At 35.3% G+C, this 13904-nt stretch overlaps 1 protein-coding gene across 1 annotated transcript in view; it reads left to right on the forward strand.

Moving 5' to 3' along the window:
- DNAJC1 (DnaJ (Hsp40) homolog, subfamily C, member 1) overlaps nucleotides 1-13904 on the forward strand; it is a 254995-nt gene that overhangs the window by 95567 nt on the left and 145524 nt on the right. Inside the window, exons 4-6 of the mRNA XM_011963855.1 lie at nucleotides 276-441; nucleotides 1319-1416; nucleotides 2380-2473. Of these exons, the coding sequence (XP_011819245.1) occupies nucleotides 276-441; nucleotides 1319-1416; nucleotides 2380-2473 (358 nt within the window). The remainder of the gene's footprint in view (nucleotides 1-275; nucleotides 442-1318; nucleotides 1417-2379; nucleotides 2474-13904) is intronic.

The following is a 13904-nucleotide window of genomic DNA, read 5'->3' on the forward strand; positions in this document are numbered from 1 at the left end:
TTAGATGTCACTCCAGGAGTCACATCTTTGGGTGCTGCAAAAATATGAGATCTAGTATCCACAGTATATTACTGGGCACTTTTTTGAAGGGTGTCAGTGACTACAGCTATCTACAGTGCTTTGAATTTACTAGATATTATAATGCTGGGAATGTACATAAACATTATCTATTTTGGATAAATTATTTTCTTTTTCCTCTTTGTAATATAGGCACAAATAATTTTTTTGTTTTTATTTTAAACTCCCCATGAAAAACTGTTATATTTGTACTGTAGGTACGATGATATTCTGATCAATGGACTTCCAGATTGGCGACAGCCTGTATTCTACTACAGGCGGGTGAGAAAAATGAGCAATGCTGAGCTGGCATTACTCTTATTCATTATTCTCACAGTGGGTCATTATGCTGTAGTTTGGTCAATCTACCTGGAAAAACAACTGGTAAGTATTAGTAATAAATCAAATGAACTAGCCTGCTTAATTTTATATGGAATTTCAGACGTTTATTTTTCAACTGATGAAAATTTCTATTTCTCTGTGTATACTTCTTATTCTAATAGTTTTATACTCAATGTTTGACGTATTTCTAAGTCAAGAAGAACCCATGAAATAAGAAAATATTCTTCTTTTTAAAAAATGTGGCACTTAAGTTTGTTATAAAACTTTGTGAAAGCCCACATACCTAGCTGGGAATTAGAAGGTAGAACCATGTTTTAATTATCACCTCCCAAATAGAAATTTTTTTATGTAAGACTGACTTTAGATTTTTTTGTGTCATAGGCCTTTATATAATGAATGTTTACTTTTAAAATGTTTTAAGTAAATAATTAAAATTGGAAATGAATATAATATTCTAACTTCAAAGATCAATTGGTTAAAAAATTATTATACTTTTCTTGGTTTAATATGCTACTCTATAGTTTATTCTTCTGTGGGTTTTTATTTATATGTCCAAGATAATCAAACATATTTATCAGTATTCATGAATTAGCATCTGTTTACTCATTCCTTTTGAAGTGACATTATTAAAGTTGGATGAATGAGAAAAAGTGAGTTGAATGCTTTCTCTTCTTAGAAAACTTTGATTGCTATGGAGATGCACATGACTGACAGTGCTGAACTTCATGTGTGTTTAAGGCCTGGATACCATGGCAACAGTTATTGTGAAAGATTGATGATTTTACTTAATCATGTTGGACCCTACATACATTTGCATAAATGTTCCTCTATAATGTTTACCCTTCACAGAAGAGCCTAGATAACATTTGAAGTGTACGTGTTAATGATAACCTGTAACCATAATTCTTTCCACATTAAGGATGAACTGCTAAGTAGAAAAAAGAGAGAAAAGAAAAAAAAGACTGGCAGCAAGAGTGTGGATGTATCAAAACTTAGTGTTTCGGAAAAAAATGAAAGGTGAGAGTATATAAAAATACTTCATAATTTGAAGCTGTTTTAAAATACATCTTTAATATGATTCAACTTCATATGTATGTCTATTTACATGTGCTCTCATCTATATCTGTGGTAGTCTTATAAAAGACTAATAAGGTGCCATTGTTTATGAGACAGATTGTAATCTTAAGCAAAATTTCTTCAGGTTTTTTTCCCCCATATGAAATGTTAATATATATTTAAATAATCCCTCAAATTCTTCTAGTTTGAAATTTTTATACTGAACTTTAGAAACAAAGTACTATTAGACGGACCTATCACGTAGCTCAGGAGTGACCGTATGTAGAGAAGCGGTGATATGCAGTACACTCAGAAAGATACCACCATTTCTTCTATTGATTCATAGAAAGGAATAAAGGGTTTAAATAGTTCACACAGCAGGGCATGAACTGGGATCAATGAGGGATGGAGATCAGAGACTATTCTGCCTGTCTTCTATTCTGATGACATCAGTGAGTAATGCTTCAGTGAACTGCAAATGACATTAATTTTTATGTATTGGTTTGTTTATGCTACAGTCTTCATATCTGGTTGTCAGCACTTGGGAGCACTCTGATGATGGTTAGTTTTTTTATAGCTGAAGTAATCATAAGGCTTAAGAATTCATTGTACAAAAGTGATGAAAAGCCCAGGTTAGAAAGAGGGCTTTTGTTTATCTTTGTAACTTGATTAGGAACCTCCTTCCCCAAAATCTTAGCCTGGTTTCTCTTACATGCTATATATATTGCATTTGTTGTGACTACTATATTTCATGATAGCGTAAGTCAGTTATAAATATTTCAGTGAATAGTTTCTTCATTTTTTTTTGTTGAAGTAGTCATTCAAAAAAGAATTCATGATCTTTATAAAAATATTTTGTCTCCCAACTTTCTCTGTATATTCCTCATTTTGTTGTATGTTGTTCTTTTTTCTCCCTCCCTTTAGATTGCTGATGAAACCACAGTGGCATGATTTGCTTCCATGCAAACTGGGGATTTGGTTTTGCCTTACACTAAAAGCATTACCTCACCTAATCCAGGTAAAATGTACCTCTTTTATATAACATTAGATCCTTTATTTTTAATCATTCACGAAATAATTTATGCCCATGTTGGCTTTCTGAATGCCGATAAGCAGTGGATGCTGTATAATGTTGATTGAGTAGGATTTTTGTAAGTTAAACCTAATTTAGACAATTCTAAGATTATTTAGATATCTGTTTCTGTAATTATCTTTTATAATGGTTTTAGATCACCTTAGAGTCCCAAGATGCTAGAAAAAGAAAAAAAATACTATCTTTAGTACAGAGATAAAAGCAATAAAAATTTAATCCACTGTTATCATTAAAAGCATAACCAGTAAAAAGGAACAGCATTCAAGTAGCTTGCCACCCATTATTTTAATAGCATTTAAGTACAGAGTGTTAAAAAAAAAAGAAAAACCAACCTTTACATGAACATCTGTATAATTATGCCAAAATATATATTGCTTTCCATTTTATTTGCAAATTTAAGAAGAGTGAGGACATTTTGTCTTTTATAGGTAATCAGTTTCTGTTTCTATTTAGTCTTGATTAAATAATAAAATGTGGATATATATCATATTTATGTCAGTTTCTTTTTTTTAAATTTAATATATCAAAGCATATTTTATTAAATTATTGCTTTGTTAATTTTGATTATTGCATCAGGTTAGAAAATCCCCAACACGTAAATATTTGAAAGTAAATAAAACACTTTTTGGTGTACAGATTCTGAGTTGAGATTGTAATTTTTGGAGAGAAATGTTTTATTTTAGAAAATAAGAGTTTATAATCTAGTGGACCAGATAATATTCTATTCAGTTCTACCTACTTTGTAGTTATATATTAGAGCTATTTTTCCTGATTGTTTAAGGAAGCTGATGACTACAACTTCTGCATTTTCCTTTATTTTCTCTCATAATGAAAATTTTATATTTAAAGGAGAAATGAACCAAAATACTAGTGTGCTTCTTTCTATCCTTTGAGAAATTACCAGTTTTTTCATTAGTTCATCTTAATAGTTATTGCTTATAGAATCTTATATTTTGGGCCGGGCGCGGCGGCTCAAGCCTGTAATCCCAGCACTTTGGGAGGCCAAGACAGGTGGATCACGAGGTCAGGAGATCGAGACCATCCTGGTCTACACGGTGAAAACCCGTCTCTACTAAAAAATACAAAAACTAGCCGGGCGAGAAGGCGGGCGCCCGTAGTCCCAGCTACTCGGGAGGCTGAGGCAGGAGAATGGCGTAAACCCGGGAGGCGGAGCTTGCAGTGAGCCGAGATCGCGCCACTGCACTCCAGCCTGGGCGACAGAGCGAGACTCCGTCTCAAAAAAACAAAAGAATCTTATATTTTGTTTACAGTTAATAGAGAAAAAGTACAGTATTTTGGTAATTTGAAAGCTTTGTTTTTAAGTTGTTTAGCGTGTTATATTGTTTGCTTGAAAAAATTCTCTGCAATGCTTGTATGCTGTCTGTAAGACTTAATGAGAGAGGAAAAGTCTTTATCACACTGGTATGTTTACGAGAAAATGAGACGGAAAAATAATTTTAGGGCAGATTTTCTTATTTTTTTAAGTCTGATAATTTTTTGCAAACTTTGGAATCTGTGCAACAGGCAAACCAGAATATAGATGAGTTTAAAAGTATATTCATGAGGCAGTATAAATGGAATATTACATAAGATGTCAATATTAAAAACTTCTTTGTAATTTTAATCTAATTTGAGATAAAGTTTATTTGGTAAAATTAACATATTTCTTGTTTAGCATGTAGGGTAATTTACCATAGTAGAACCAACATATTATTATGGCTTAGATTTATAATTTACTTTAAAATACTTGCCTGTGATAGCTGTTAATTCATGTACAGATTGATTGTTTTGCCTCATCATAAATTTGTAGAAAATATACAAAAATGAGGAATTTTACAGAAACTTTTTAGTTTCTTTAGAAACTCTGCTTTTTTTAACTGATCAGTTTAAATTTTAAACTTTTTACTTACTTGATGGTACCTGCTGCCTTTCAGTTTTGAGATGGGAGGCATTAGGGTTTCAAGACCTTTTACATCTAATTTTTAAATGTTATTCTAATTATTTCTTTTTGATAAATAGATTTCAAGAAGAAAAGTAAGATGATTTTCCTTTTTAAAGCAAATATTTGATATTTTTATTCTGCTTTGGGGACCTTAGATTAGTGTTTCTAGTGGTCACTAACAAAATAATGTCATGCAGTAGACTCTTTCAAATACATATTATAATAGTGAATGTACTTTAGATTGATAAATATTGCTTATGAAATACATTAGCAAAACAATACTGATCAGTTACTCTCAGGATTAGATTTTTGTCTGCTTTTTGTTTTGTAGTATGCTATGACCTTCGTATTAATCGGAGATCTTTTTAAATAAGATATTTATGAAATTTAGTATGAGTCTTTTTCACCTGAAGTTATCTGGATTGGTAATTGGAACAGTGATCAAAAAAGAGCCCTCTTAAGACTCTAAGAATAAAAAATGATAGGTACAACCTTAAAGTTTTAAAACGTGTACTTTATGCACCACTTTTGTGATATAGAACCATTGTTTTTTATTTTTATTTTATTTTTTTTTTGAGACAGAGTCTCACTCTGTCACCCAGGCTGGAGTGCGGTGGTGCGATCTCAACTCACTGCAACCTCTGCCTCCCAGGTTCAAGCAATTCTCCTGCCTCAGCCTCCCGAGAAGTTGAGACTACGGGTGCCCGCCACCATGCCCGGCTAATTTTTTGTATTTTTAGTAGAGACGGGGTTTCACCGTGTTAGCCAGGATGGTCTCGATCTCCTGACCACATGATCTGCCCACCTCGGCCTCCCAAAGTGCTGGGATTACAGGCGTGAACCACTGTGCCCGGCCATTGTTTTATTTTTAAATAAGAGTCCACTGATTGAAGTTTCTTGTACTCTTCCTGGCATAAACTATGCCGATAATCTTGCTTTCTTTAAAGAAGAGTCAAACTAGTCTTGTGAAACAATGTAATTATATAATCTTTGTAGATATATATGATTTCCTCCAAGTCTTTCATAATTGGCTTTCTTACATCTAGTTAGCATCATTTTAATTTAATTTAATTTTTATTTTCTAGAGACAGGAGCTTGCTGTGTTGCTCAGCTGGCCTCATACTCATGGGCTCAAGTGATCCCCCCACCTCAGCTGTCCAAGTAGCTGGGACTACAGGCACGCACCTCCATGCTAGACTTTTGTTTGGGAGGTTGGGGGTACCCTAGGTGGGACATTAAAACAGTATTTTTAACAACTCTTATTTTGAGCTTGCCAAAGCATTCAACTTGGTTTTTCAGAGAAACAATTCTTACTCCTTACTCATGTCGCATCCTTTTTTACGTAGTAATTAATTGAATCATGTAATTAGAATAACAAGGAGGTTTAATAGTTAACACAAGCAGCTCTTGTAAGTATACAGTAAATTAGTTAAGCATATGTAAGTTAAGAGAGTTTTACTTTTGGTGTAAATTCCTTGCATTTTATGAAAAGTTAATTAAAACTGAGCTGCAAATATTTGATGTCTGTATGTAGCTGTTGGTTAAGAAGCAGGGTCCAAGCTAAAAGTGGGAGATTCAGAGGCTTCCAGCAAGTGACCTTTACACTGACAGAATCTGTACCCAAATCTTGTCATAGCAACAGTTCTTCAGTCTAATTTCTTTCCTTCCCATTCATCCTCTAAATACCCATTCCTTTGCTGCACTTCACATACATAAGGTCGTTTGGTAGGATTGTGAAAAGTGGCATTTCTGGCTCACTTGTGTTCCCAGGTTTGCTTTTATTACTTAGCATCTAAGAGCCTTAAGAAAACTCCTATTGCCTGCTTAGTATACCTAAATTATTTTCTATTTCCTCCCAAACAAAATTACAAATGCAAATAATTATTTCTACATTTGATGTGTAAGGCGTCTTTTGGTCAGATGTTTAGAAAGACGATTCAGCCAGTTCAGTAAACAGATATTAAATGTGTATCAGAACATGGCACTACTAGGGACTACAGAGATAAATATGCCTTCTCTAGGACCTTAATGTCAGGTAGCAGTTATAACACATGAGTTTAAATAACCATTCTACAATACAGTATATATGCTTCACATGTTTAGTATGAACAGTGACTTCTATAGATATTCAGAGAAGTAAGGTTGTCTCTATTTGGGATGACCAGGAAAAACTAAAAAGAGGAACCACTTGAACTGAGTATTGAAAGATGAATAGACACTTAACAGTTAAGTGCCCACTTTTTATACTAGGTGGTATACAAAGATAATTTTGTAGATGCAGTACTTCCCATAAAATCATACTGTGTTAAGGCTAAAAGCATCCTGAGGAAAACATTATACAAGAGCCTTTTTTAAAAGAGGGTATCATGTAGCCCATTACTAGGTTCTCAGATTGTATTCCAGGTCTGTAGATTCTGACTATATCTATTTAGGAATTTATATTATAACAGGTAAGTCTGATATGACAAGTCTAAAAAGAATAGACAGAATAAAGTTAATTGATAAGGCAGCAAAGTATTTCTTTGATTACACACACATCTGTGAAAGATATGTGTACATTGTTAGGAATGGTAGAAATAAAGCACATAAGGACTGTGAAAACAGCAGAAAATATATGAAGTGTTTCTGTGATTAGGCAAGATAGAGGTAAAAGTATCTATTTGATAGTTCCCCTTGCTTTTTGAGAAGGTCCTTATAACCTCCAGAGCACTGGACTTTATTCCTTTCCTTTGCTCTGAGAAGGAGATTGGGAAAATTATAAGAATTGATAGAACAAAGTCAAAGAGTGAAAAGCTGTTATACTTAGTGGATGTTAAATATTTGATAATATTAAATTAATAGACATTTCCCAAGTAGATCAGTATTCAAGGACAAGATGTATGGATGTTGCCATATTTAGTCAAATATATACCCCATCTAATCTACATAGGCAGAAAAGGTAAAAGTCAACTGAGAAATTAAAGGAAAAGAATACAGTGTTTGTAAATTGATGAGTGAATGGAAGGCTGGTGTGTGTGTTTAGAGAGATGAGAGAACACTGGAGAGGAGTAAAATGCATGACTACATACAAGGAAGCAGGGGGAGCTTGAGGAAGTGTGTTGAGATAGCTAACAAAGCAAGTAGAGTGATCCCCAGAAGACATGGGTGTGAATTAGTATATAACAAGGAACTTGGACTATATCAACAGAGGGCTTAAATCCTTTGAGGCAAGAATTTAATTGTAACATTTAAAGTATAGCTCCAGTGACACTTTGACATCTTACTAATCTGTTTCTGCTCTTACAGTGGGTTTGCAGGAAGTACACATTCTCTTGGAATCTGACAAAAACCAGTCTTCTTTGTTGGTTGTATTCAACTTGTAACCCCAGGAAGTTTTTCTAACCTCCAAAATGCCCGTCTTGGGTATTTTTAAATTGATCATATGTTGTGTAACCTGGAAAATAGCAAGTAGTTGATGACATATAATCAGTGCTCTGTGCATAGTTTCAATTTAGCCGTTATAACTTAGTTTATTTTTGCAACTGTATCAGAACCTTATATATTTTTGCCCATAATAATTTAGATTGCTCAGACCGTCAGTTTCTCTCATAAAATCAGGAAGTGCCACATATCCCAAGTGATTACCAGTCTGAATCATAGACACAGTTCCCTGTATTTCCTAAGATCAAACTGGTCTTCAGCAGTCAGAACTTAATTTGCTTGAGAATTTGTTTGATTTTTCTAGGAATTCACCATTCAAGTTTCTCTCTGACCTATATATTACATTTCTCGGTAGCATAATTTCTAAAATATAAAACTCATTTGGTTGTGCATTGCCTAAAGTTGTAAATTTGTCACCTTTTTAAGTCCCAGTCCCATCTTTTCTCATTACCAAGCAGATCTAACAAGAACACCATTCAAGTAAAAATTGTCATAGGAAGTTTCCAGCATGCATATCCCCACCCCCATCAGGATGTATAGGTTGCCTAGGAGCAGTGGCTGAGAAAATAGAGGAATCTTCTCTGTATAGCTCTGGCTTTTACCTAAAAAAAAAAAAAAGGTTGCCTGGGAGTAAAGGAGTACTATACTTTATAAAACTATCTGTACATGGAAGCATCCTCTCTCACAAGAAGCTACTTTTCCCATGTAGACTACAACTGTTGACAAGCCTGGAGGTCACCCTTCCTGACAATTAGGGCCCTTCCTTTCTAGCCCCTTTGCTTCTGCTTGCTGGGACTCTGTCAGAAACCAAACAAACAAAACATTCACAGCTAATTAGCAGGAAAAAAAGCTTCTAAAAGGCTATGAGGCATTTGTTTCAAGCTGAGTTGCCTGCCCTTCTACTTAGAGTTAAACAGATTTTACAAGGGATGAGGCAGCTTGCTTTTAATACTCTAAAACTTTTTAAAACTTTTCAGACACACACACACAAACCTGACACAGGAAATACATAAACAAATGAAAAGAGATGGAGGAGTTCATCTGAATTTTTATAAGCTGAAACTCTACTGCTGCAGGACAAAGGGATACAGGAAAACCACCCTCTGAAAGTAAATCCTTGCATCTTACACAAGTACTCAGAGATCCAAAGACAGACTATAGAGTTTTGTAGATTATTGCTAGATGTAGAAAAGATAAAAGCCACAAAATGTTAGGTAGGATGTTAGCAACATATAGTCTCACCAATTCCGTATTTTATAGATGAAAATACTTAAGACTCAGATTGGTGAAACAGTTTCCCCAAAGTGACACAACTAGTTAATGGTAGAAATGAAACTTAAAACAGATGAAAATAAATACTAAAATATAAGAAAAAAATATGTAAGAAATATAAAAACTAAAAAAGAATAAATTTCTCCCCAGGTAGATAACTAGAACTTTATAGTATAAGCTGTCTAATCTTAAACTCCCTGTCAGAATGTTCAGGCTGATTATAATTACAAATTTTCCTCAACTTACCGATTGTATCCTGATAAGCCCCATCATAAGGAGAAAATACCGTAAGCTGCAAATACATTAAATATACCTAACCTCCTGAACCTCATGGCTTAGCCTAGCCTACCTTAAACACGCTCAGAACACTTACATTTAGCCTACAGTTGCATCAAATAATTTAAAACAAAGCCTATTTTATTTTTAAAAAGTGCTGAGTATCCCATGTAATTTACTGAATACTGTACTGAAAGAAAATACAAACAGAATGATTGTATGGGCCCTGGAAGTATGGTTTCTACTGAATGCATGTCACTATCTCACCATCGTAAAATGGAAAAATTGTTCTGTTAAACCATCGTTAAGTCAAGTTGGGAACGTCTGTATGACATAAGTTGTAGAAGGATTCTTACATTGAGTTAGGGCTGAATAAATGGCTTCTACAGACTCTTCTATCTCTTGGAACAAATGGAAAAAATAGTTTTTAGGCTTTGCATCTCCTTGAATATTACTGTCTCAGATCAGAGGAAGACAGTAGCTTCTGGTTTTCTGTTTATTTTTATTACTTTTTGTGGATTTAGTCTTATAATTCTGTACAGAAATTTTGACTCATCAAAATATAAAATTTTAAAGTTTTTCTATATTTTTCATTGTAATTTTATTGCATATTATATGTAATTCTGAGATGATAGTATAAGTCGGTGGGAGAACAGAACAATATAGAGCATTTGATTTTGTGGGCAGATTTTCAGAAATGTACTTATGGTGTTTTCCTATATTGAAGGTTATTTCTAAGCTTCAAACAAAAGATTTGGGCTATCAAACAATGAAAAAGAAATAGACCATCCTCTATATTGTTTCTAGGTATCCTTCCTCATAACTTCCACATTCCTTATTCCCATCAGGACAGGTGGTATTTCCCTGCTCCTACCATTGTAAATCAATGCCTGCCCACCTGCCCGCCTTCGTACCTTCCTGCCTGCCTTCCTTTCTCTCTCTTTTTCTCTCTTTCTTCCTCCCTCTCTCTCTTTCTGTCTTCCCCCCTTTCTCTCTCTCTTTCTTTGTCTCTTTATTTCTCACTTTCTCTTTCTCTCCCTTTTCCTTTCCTTTCCTTTCCTTTTTCCTTTTTCTTTCCTTTCCTTTCCTTTTCCTTTCCCTTTCCCTTCCCCTTCCCCTTCCCCTTCCCCTTCCTTTCTGTTCCGGGGTACATGTGCAGAATTTACAGGTTTGTTTACATAAGGACACATGTGCCATGGTGGTTTGCTTAATACCCATCACCTAGGGTATTAAGTCCCATATGCCCTATTAGCTATTTATCCTGAAGCTCTCCCTCTTCCTGCTCCACCACAGGCCCCAGTGTGTGTTATTCCCCTTCTTGTGTCCATGTATTCTCATTGTTCAGCTCCCACGTATGAGTGAGAACATGCAGTGTTTCATTTTCTCTTAGTTTAATGCTCTTGTTTCTTAAGTTTTTCTTTGGATTGCTTAATATGTTGACATTTATATGGAGAGGTAAAAGTAAACCAAAACATTACGAACAGTGCCAGCTTAGCATATTCTCTTATCACTTAATGAACTATGTCAAGAATGTTAAAGGATGGCCGAGCACAGTGGCTCACACCAGCACTTTGGGAGGCCAAGGCAGGCGAATCACCAAATATCAAGAGTTCGAGATCAGCCTGGACAGCATTGTGAAACCCCGTCTCTACTAAAAATATAAATATTAGTCGGGTGTAGTGGCAGGTGCCTGTAGTCCCAGCTACTTGGGAAGCTGAGGCAGGAGAATCACTTGAACCCAGGAGGTGGAGGTTGCAGTGAGCCGAGATATTGCTTCTCCACTCCAGCCTGGGTGACAGAGCAAGACTCCGTATCTCAAAAGCTAAAAAAAAAAAAAAAGGTTTAATATAAGGATATTCTCCATCTCATAGCTTATTAATCTTGGAAATACTATGTCTTCAGGGCTTAAACTAAATTATCATTACAAAGCCTTGCCTTCATCAGGCCAACTGAAAAATTCTCATTGGATGTTCTCCATACTAACTGTGTAGCATTTACTATTTGTATTAATCATAGTAGACTGATAGACTTTAGTCTGTTTCTGGCATATGCCTCATGTCTGTCACTGGTTGATAGGAAAGTGGGCATTCTGCTCTACCTAACCATTCAGGAGCTCAGAGCAATGATGTCTTCACCATCTTCTAGCTCTATCCATCTGGAACATGTGGCCTCCTTGCTCATTATGACAAGAGTAGAGAGCTGGAGGATTTGCATGAGCTTTTCTGTGAGTTGGTTTGGAAATGACACATGGTATTTCCATCCACAGTCCATCCAGAACTAGTCCTCTGACCCCACCTAATCTTGAAAGAACAAGGAAATGTGGGGAAACAAAATGTTGAGTGAGCACCACTTTCTTTGCCAGTAATTCTTTCAACAAACTTTATTGATTGATTGCATTATTTACTTTGTGCCAGGTACTCTTTTAGGCCCTTGGGGCGGGGGTGCGGAGAGAAAGACAACAATTCCTGTTCTCATGGAGCTTATATTCTATATTCCATATTTTGATTAATATTTATAGTTATTTTTACATATTCCTTAAGGGAAACTGTTATGTCTTATATAATCCCCACATATCCTAATAATGTACAACACGTATAATAGTGGTTCAATAAATAAGCATAAATATCCCTGTTTAATGTCTTCTTGTGCAGGAGCCTGTGCTCTATAATTACATACAAAGAACACTCATACATTCTTTAAGTTAGCCATCGTTTAAATGTAAAACCTGTCCCCTGTTTGATGTTTTGAACTCTTCAGGAAATTTTAAGTACTGGCCAAGGGCGGTGGCTCACGCCTGTGATCCCAGCACTTTGGGAGGCTGAAGTGGGTGGATCACCTGAGGTCAGGAGTTCAAGCCCAGCCTGGCCAACATGGCAAAACCCCGTCTCTACTAGAAAATACAAAAATTAGCCGGGTGTGGTGGTGGGCACCTGTTATCCCAGCTACTCAAGAGGCTGAGGCAGGGAGAATTGCCAGCCTGGGCGACACAGTGAGACTCTGTCTCGGGGAGAAAAAAAAAAAGAAATCTAAATACTAATACAGTTGCTTCTAGAATAAAAACTTTTCCTTATGGTTCCATTCATAAGGATTATAAACTCCTTGAGAATAGGAGTTCTTTCTGTTTGGAAAAATGTAAACTACATAATTTTAATACAGTATTATGGGGCAGGCAGTTCAGAGCCCTAATTAATTAAAGTAAGCATTTGATTATTCATTAAATGTTTATTAAGCTTCTGTAAGTGCCAGGCAGTATACTGGAGCTATAAGGATGGATTAGAAGTTTATATCCCCAGAAAATCTAACTTTCTGTGTAGGTAAACTAGAGTTTACTCTGGACCCAAGTAAATTTTTGTGCTTATTTTTCCCATTGAGCAATTTTATTATAATTTTATTCACTTGAATTCACCGCCCCATGGAAAATGGGAGGGGAAAAAGGTTGAAAACAATTTTTCCTATTCATCCTTTTTTGAATACTTGAATTCAAAAGCATACCTTAAAGAATAGCCATACCTTAGAACATACCTTAAAGAATAGCCACCTGGTTTCTTCTTGAATACTACCTCCAAAATCAGTCTATTTCATTTTCAGGTAATTTTAATTATTAGGAAATGCTTATATATATATTTTTTTTTCTTTTTTTTTTTTTTTGGAGAGACAGTCTCGCTCTGTGATCCAGACTGGAGTGCAGTGGTGTGATCTTGGCTCACTGCAACCTCCGCCTCCCAGGTTCAAGCTATTCTCTTGCCTTAGCCTCCTGAGTAGCTGGGGTTATAGGTGCCTGCCACCACACCTGGCTACTTTTTTGTGTTTTTAGTACAAATGGGGCTTCACCATGTTGGTCAGGCTAGTCTTGAACTCCTACCCTCAAGTGATCTGCCCACTTCAGCTCCCCAAAGTGCTGGGATTGCAGGTGTGAGCCACCATGCTCAGCTTCTTCCTTGTATTTATCCAAAATCAAAACTTTCATCTCTGGAATCATATATAGTAGTTTATACCATTCTTTCCTATAATAAACCTTGAGATATTCTATGGTAGTTAGGAAGTTATCCCCAATCTTCTTATCTCTAATCCCTTATAAAAACAGTTTCAAGCTGCCTCCCTGTTTAATCATTTTCCTTTTAAAGTCTATTTGCCAGTCAGTGTATCTTAAAGTGCGATACCCCAAACTGTACACAAGGATGGTTGAAACAATGTAAAGTTGCACAGTAAAGTAGAATTGCTTGAGTTCATAGAATGTTAAGGAAATAATATTTCCTGGAGTGGGTATATTGTAATTTGATTTCAAAGCATAGGTACAATATGAAAAAAAGAGAAAAACATGAGGAGTGTTTGAATAAATGCTTAGAAATAGAGCAAAAGGAAGATAAAAGCAGTGAATGAAACTATGGAATGTATTGAAACTCTCAGATTAAGTAGAGTAGGTTAGGATGATTGGGTGGATTGCAG

Source organism: Colobus angolensis, unplaced genomic scaffold (genome assembly GCF_000951035.1).
Source record: "Colobus angolensis palliatus isolate OR3802 unplaced genomic scaffold, Cang.pa_1.0 Scaffold63, whole genome shotgun sequence".
In the NCBI taxonomy this organism is placed as follows: Eukaryota; Metazoa; Chordata; class Mammalia; order Primates; family Cercopithecidae; genus Colobus; species Colobus angolensis.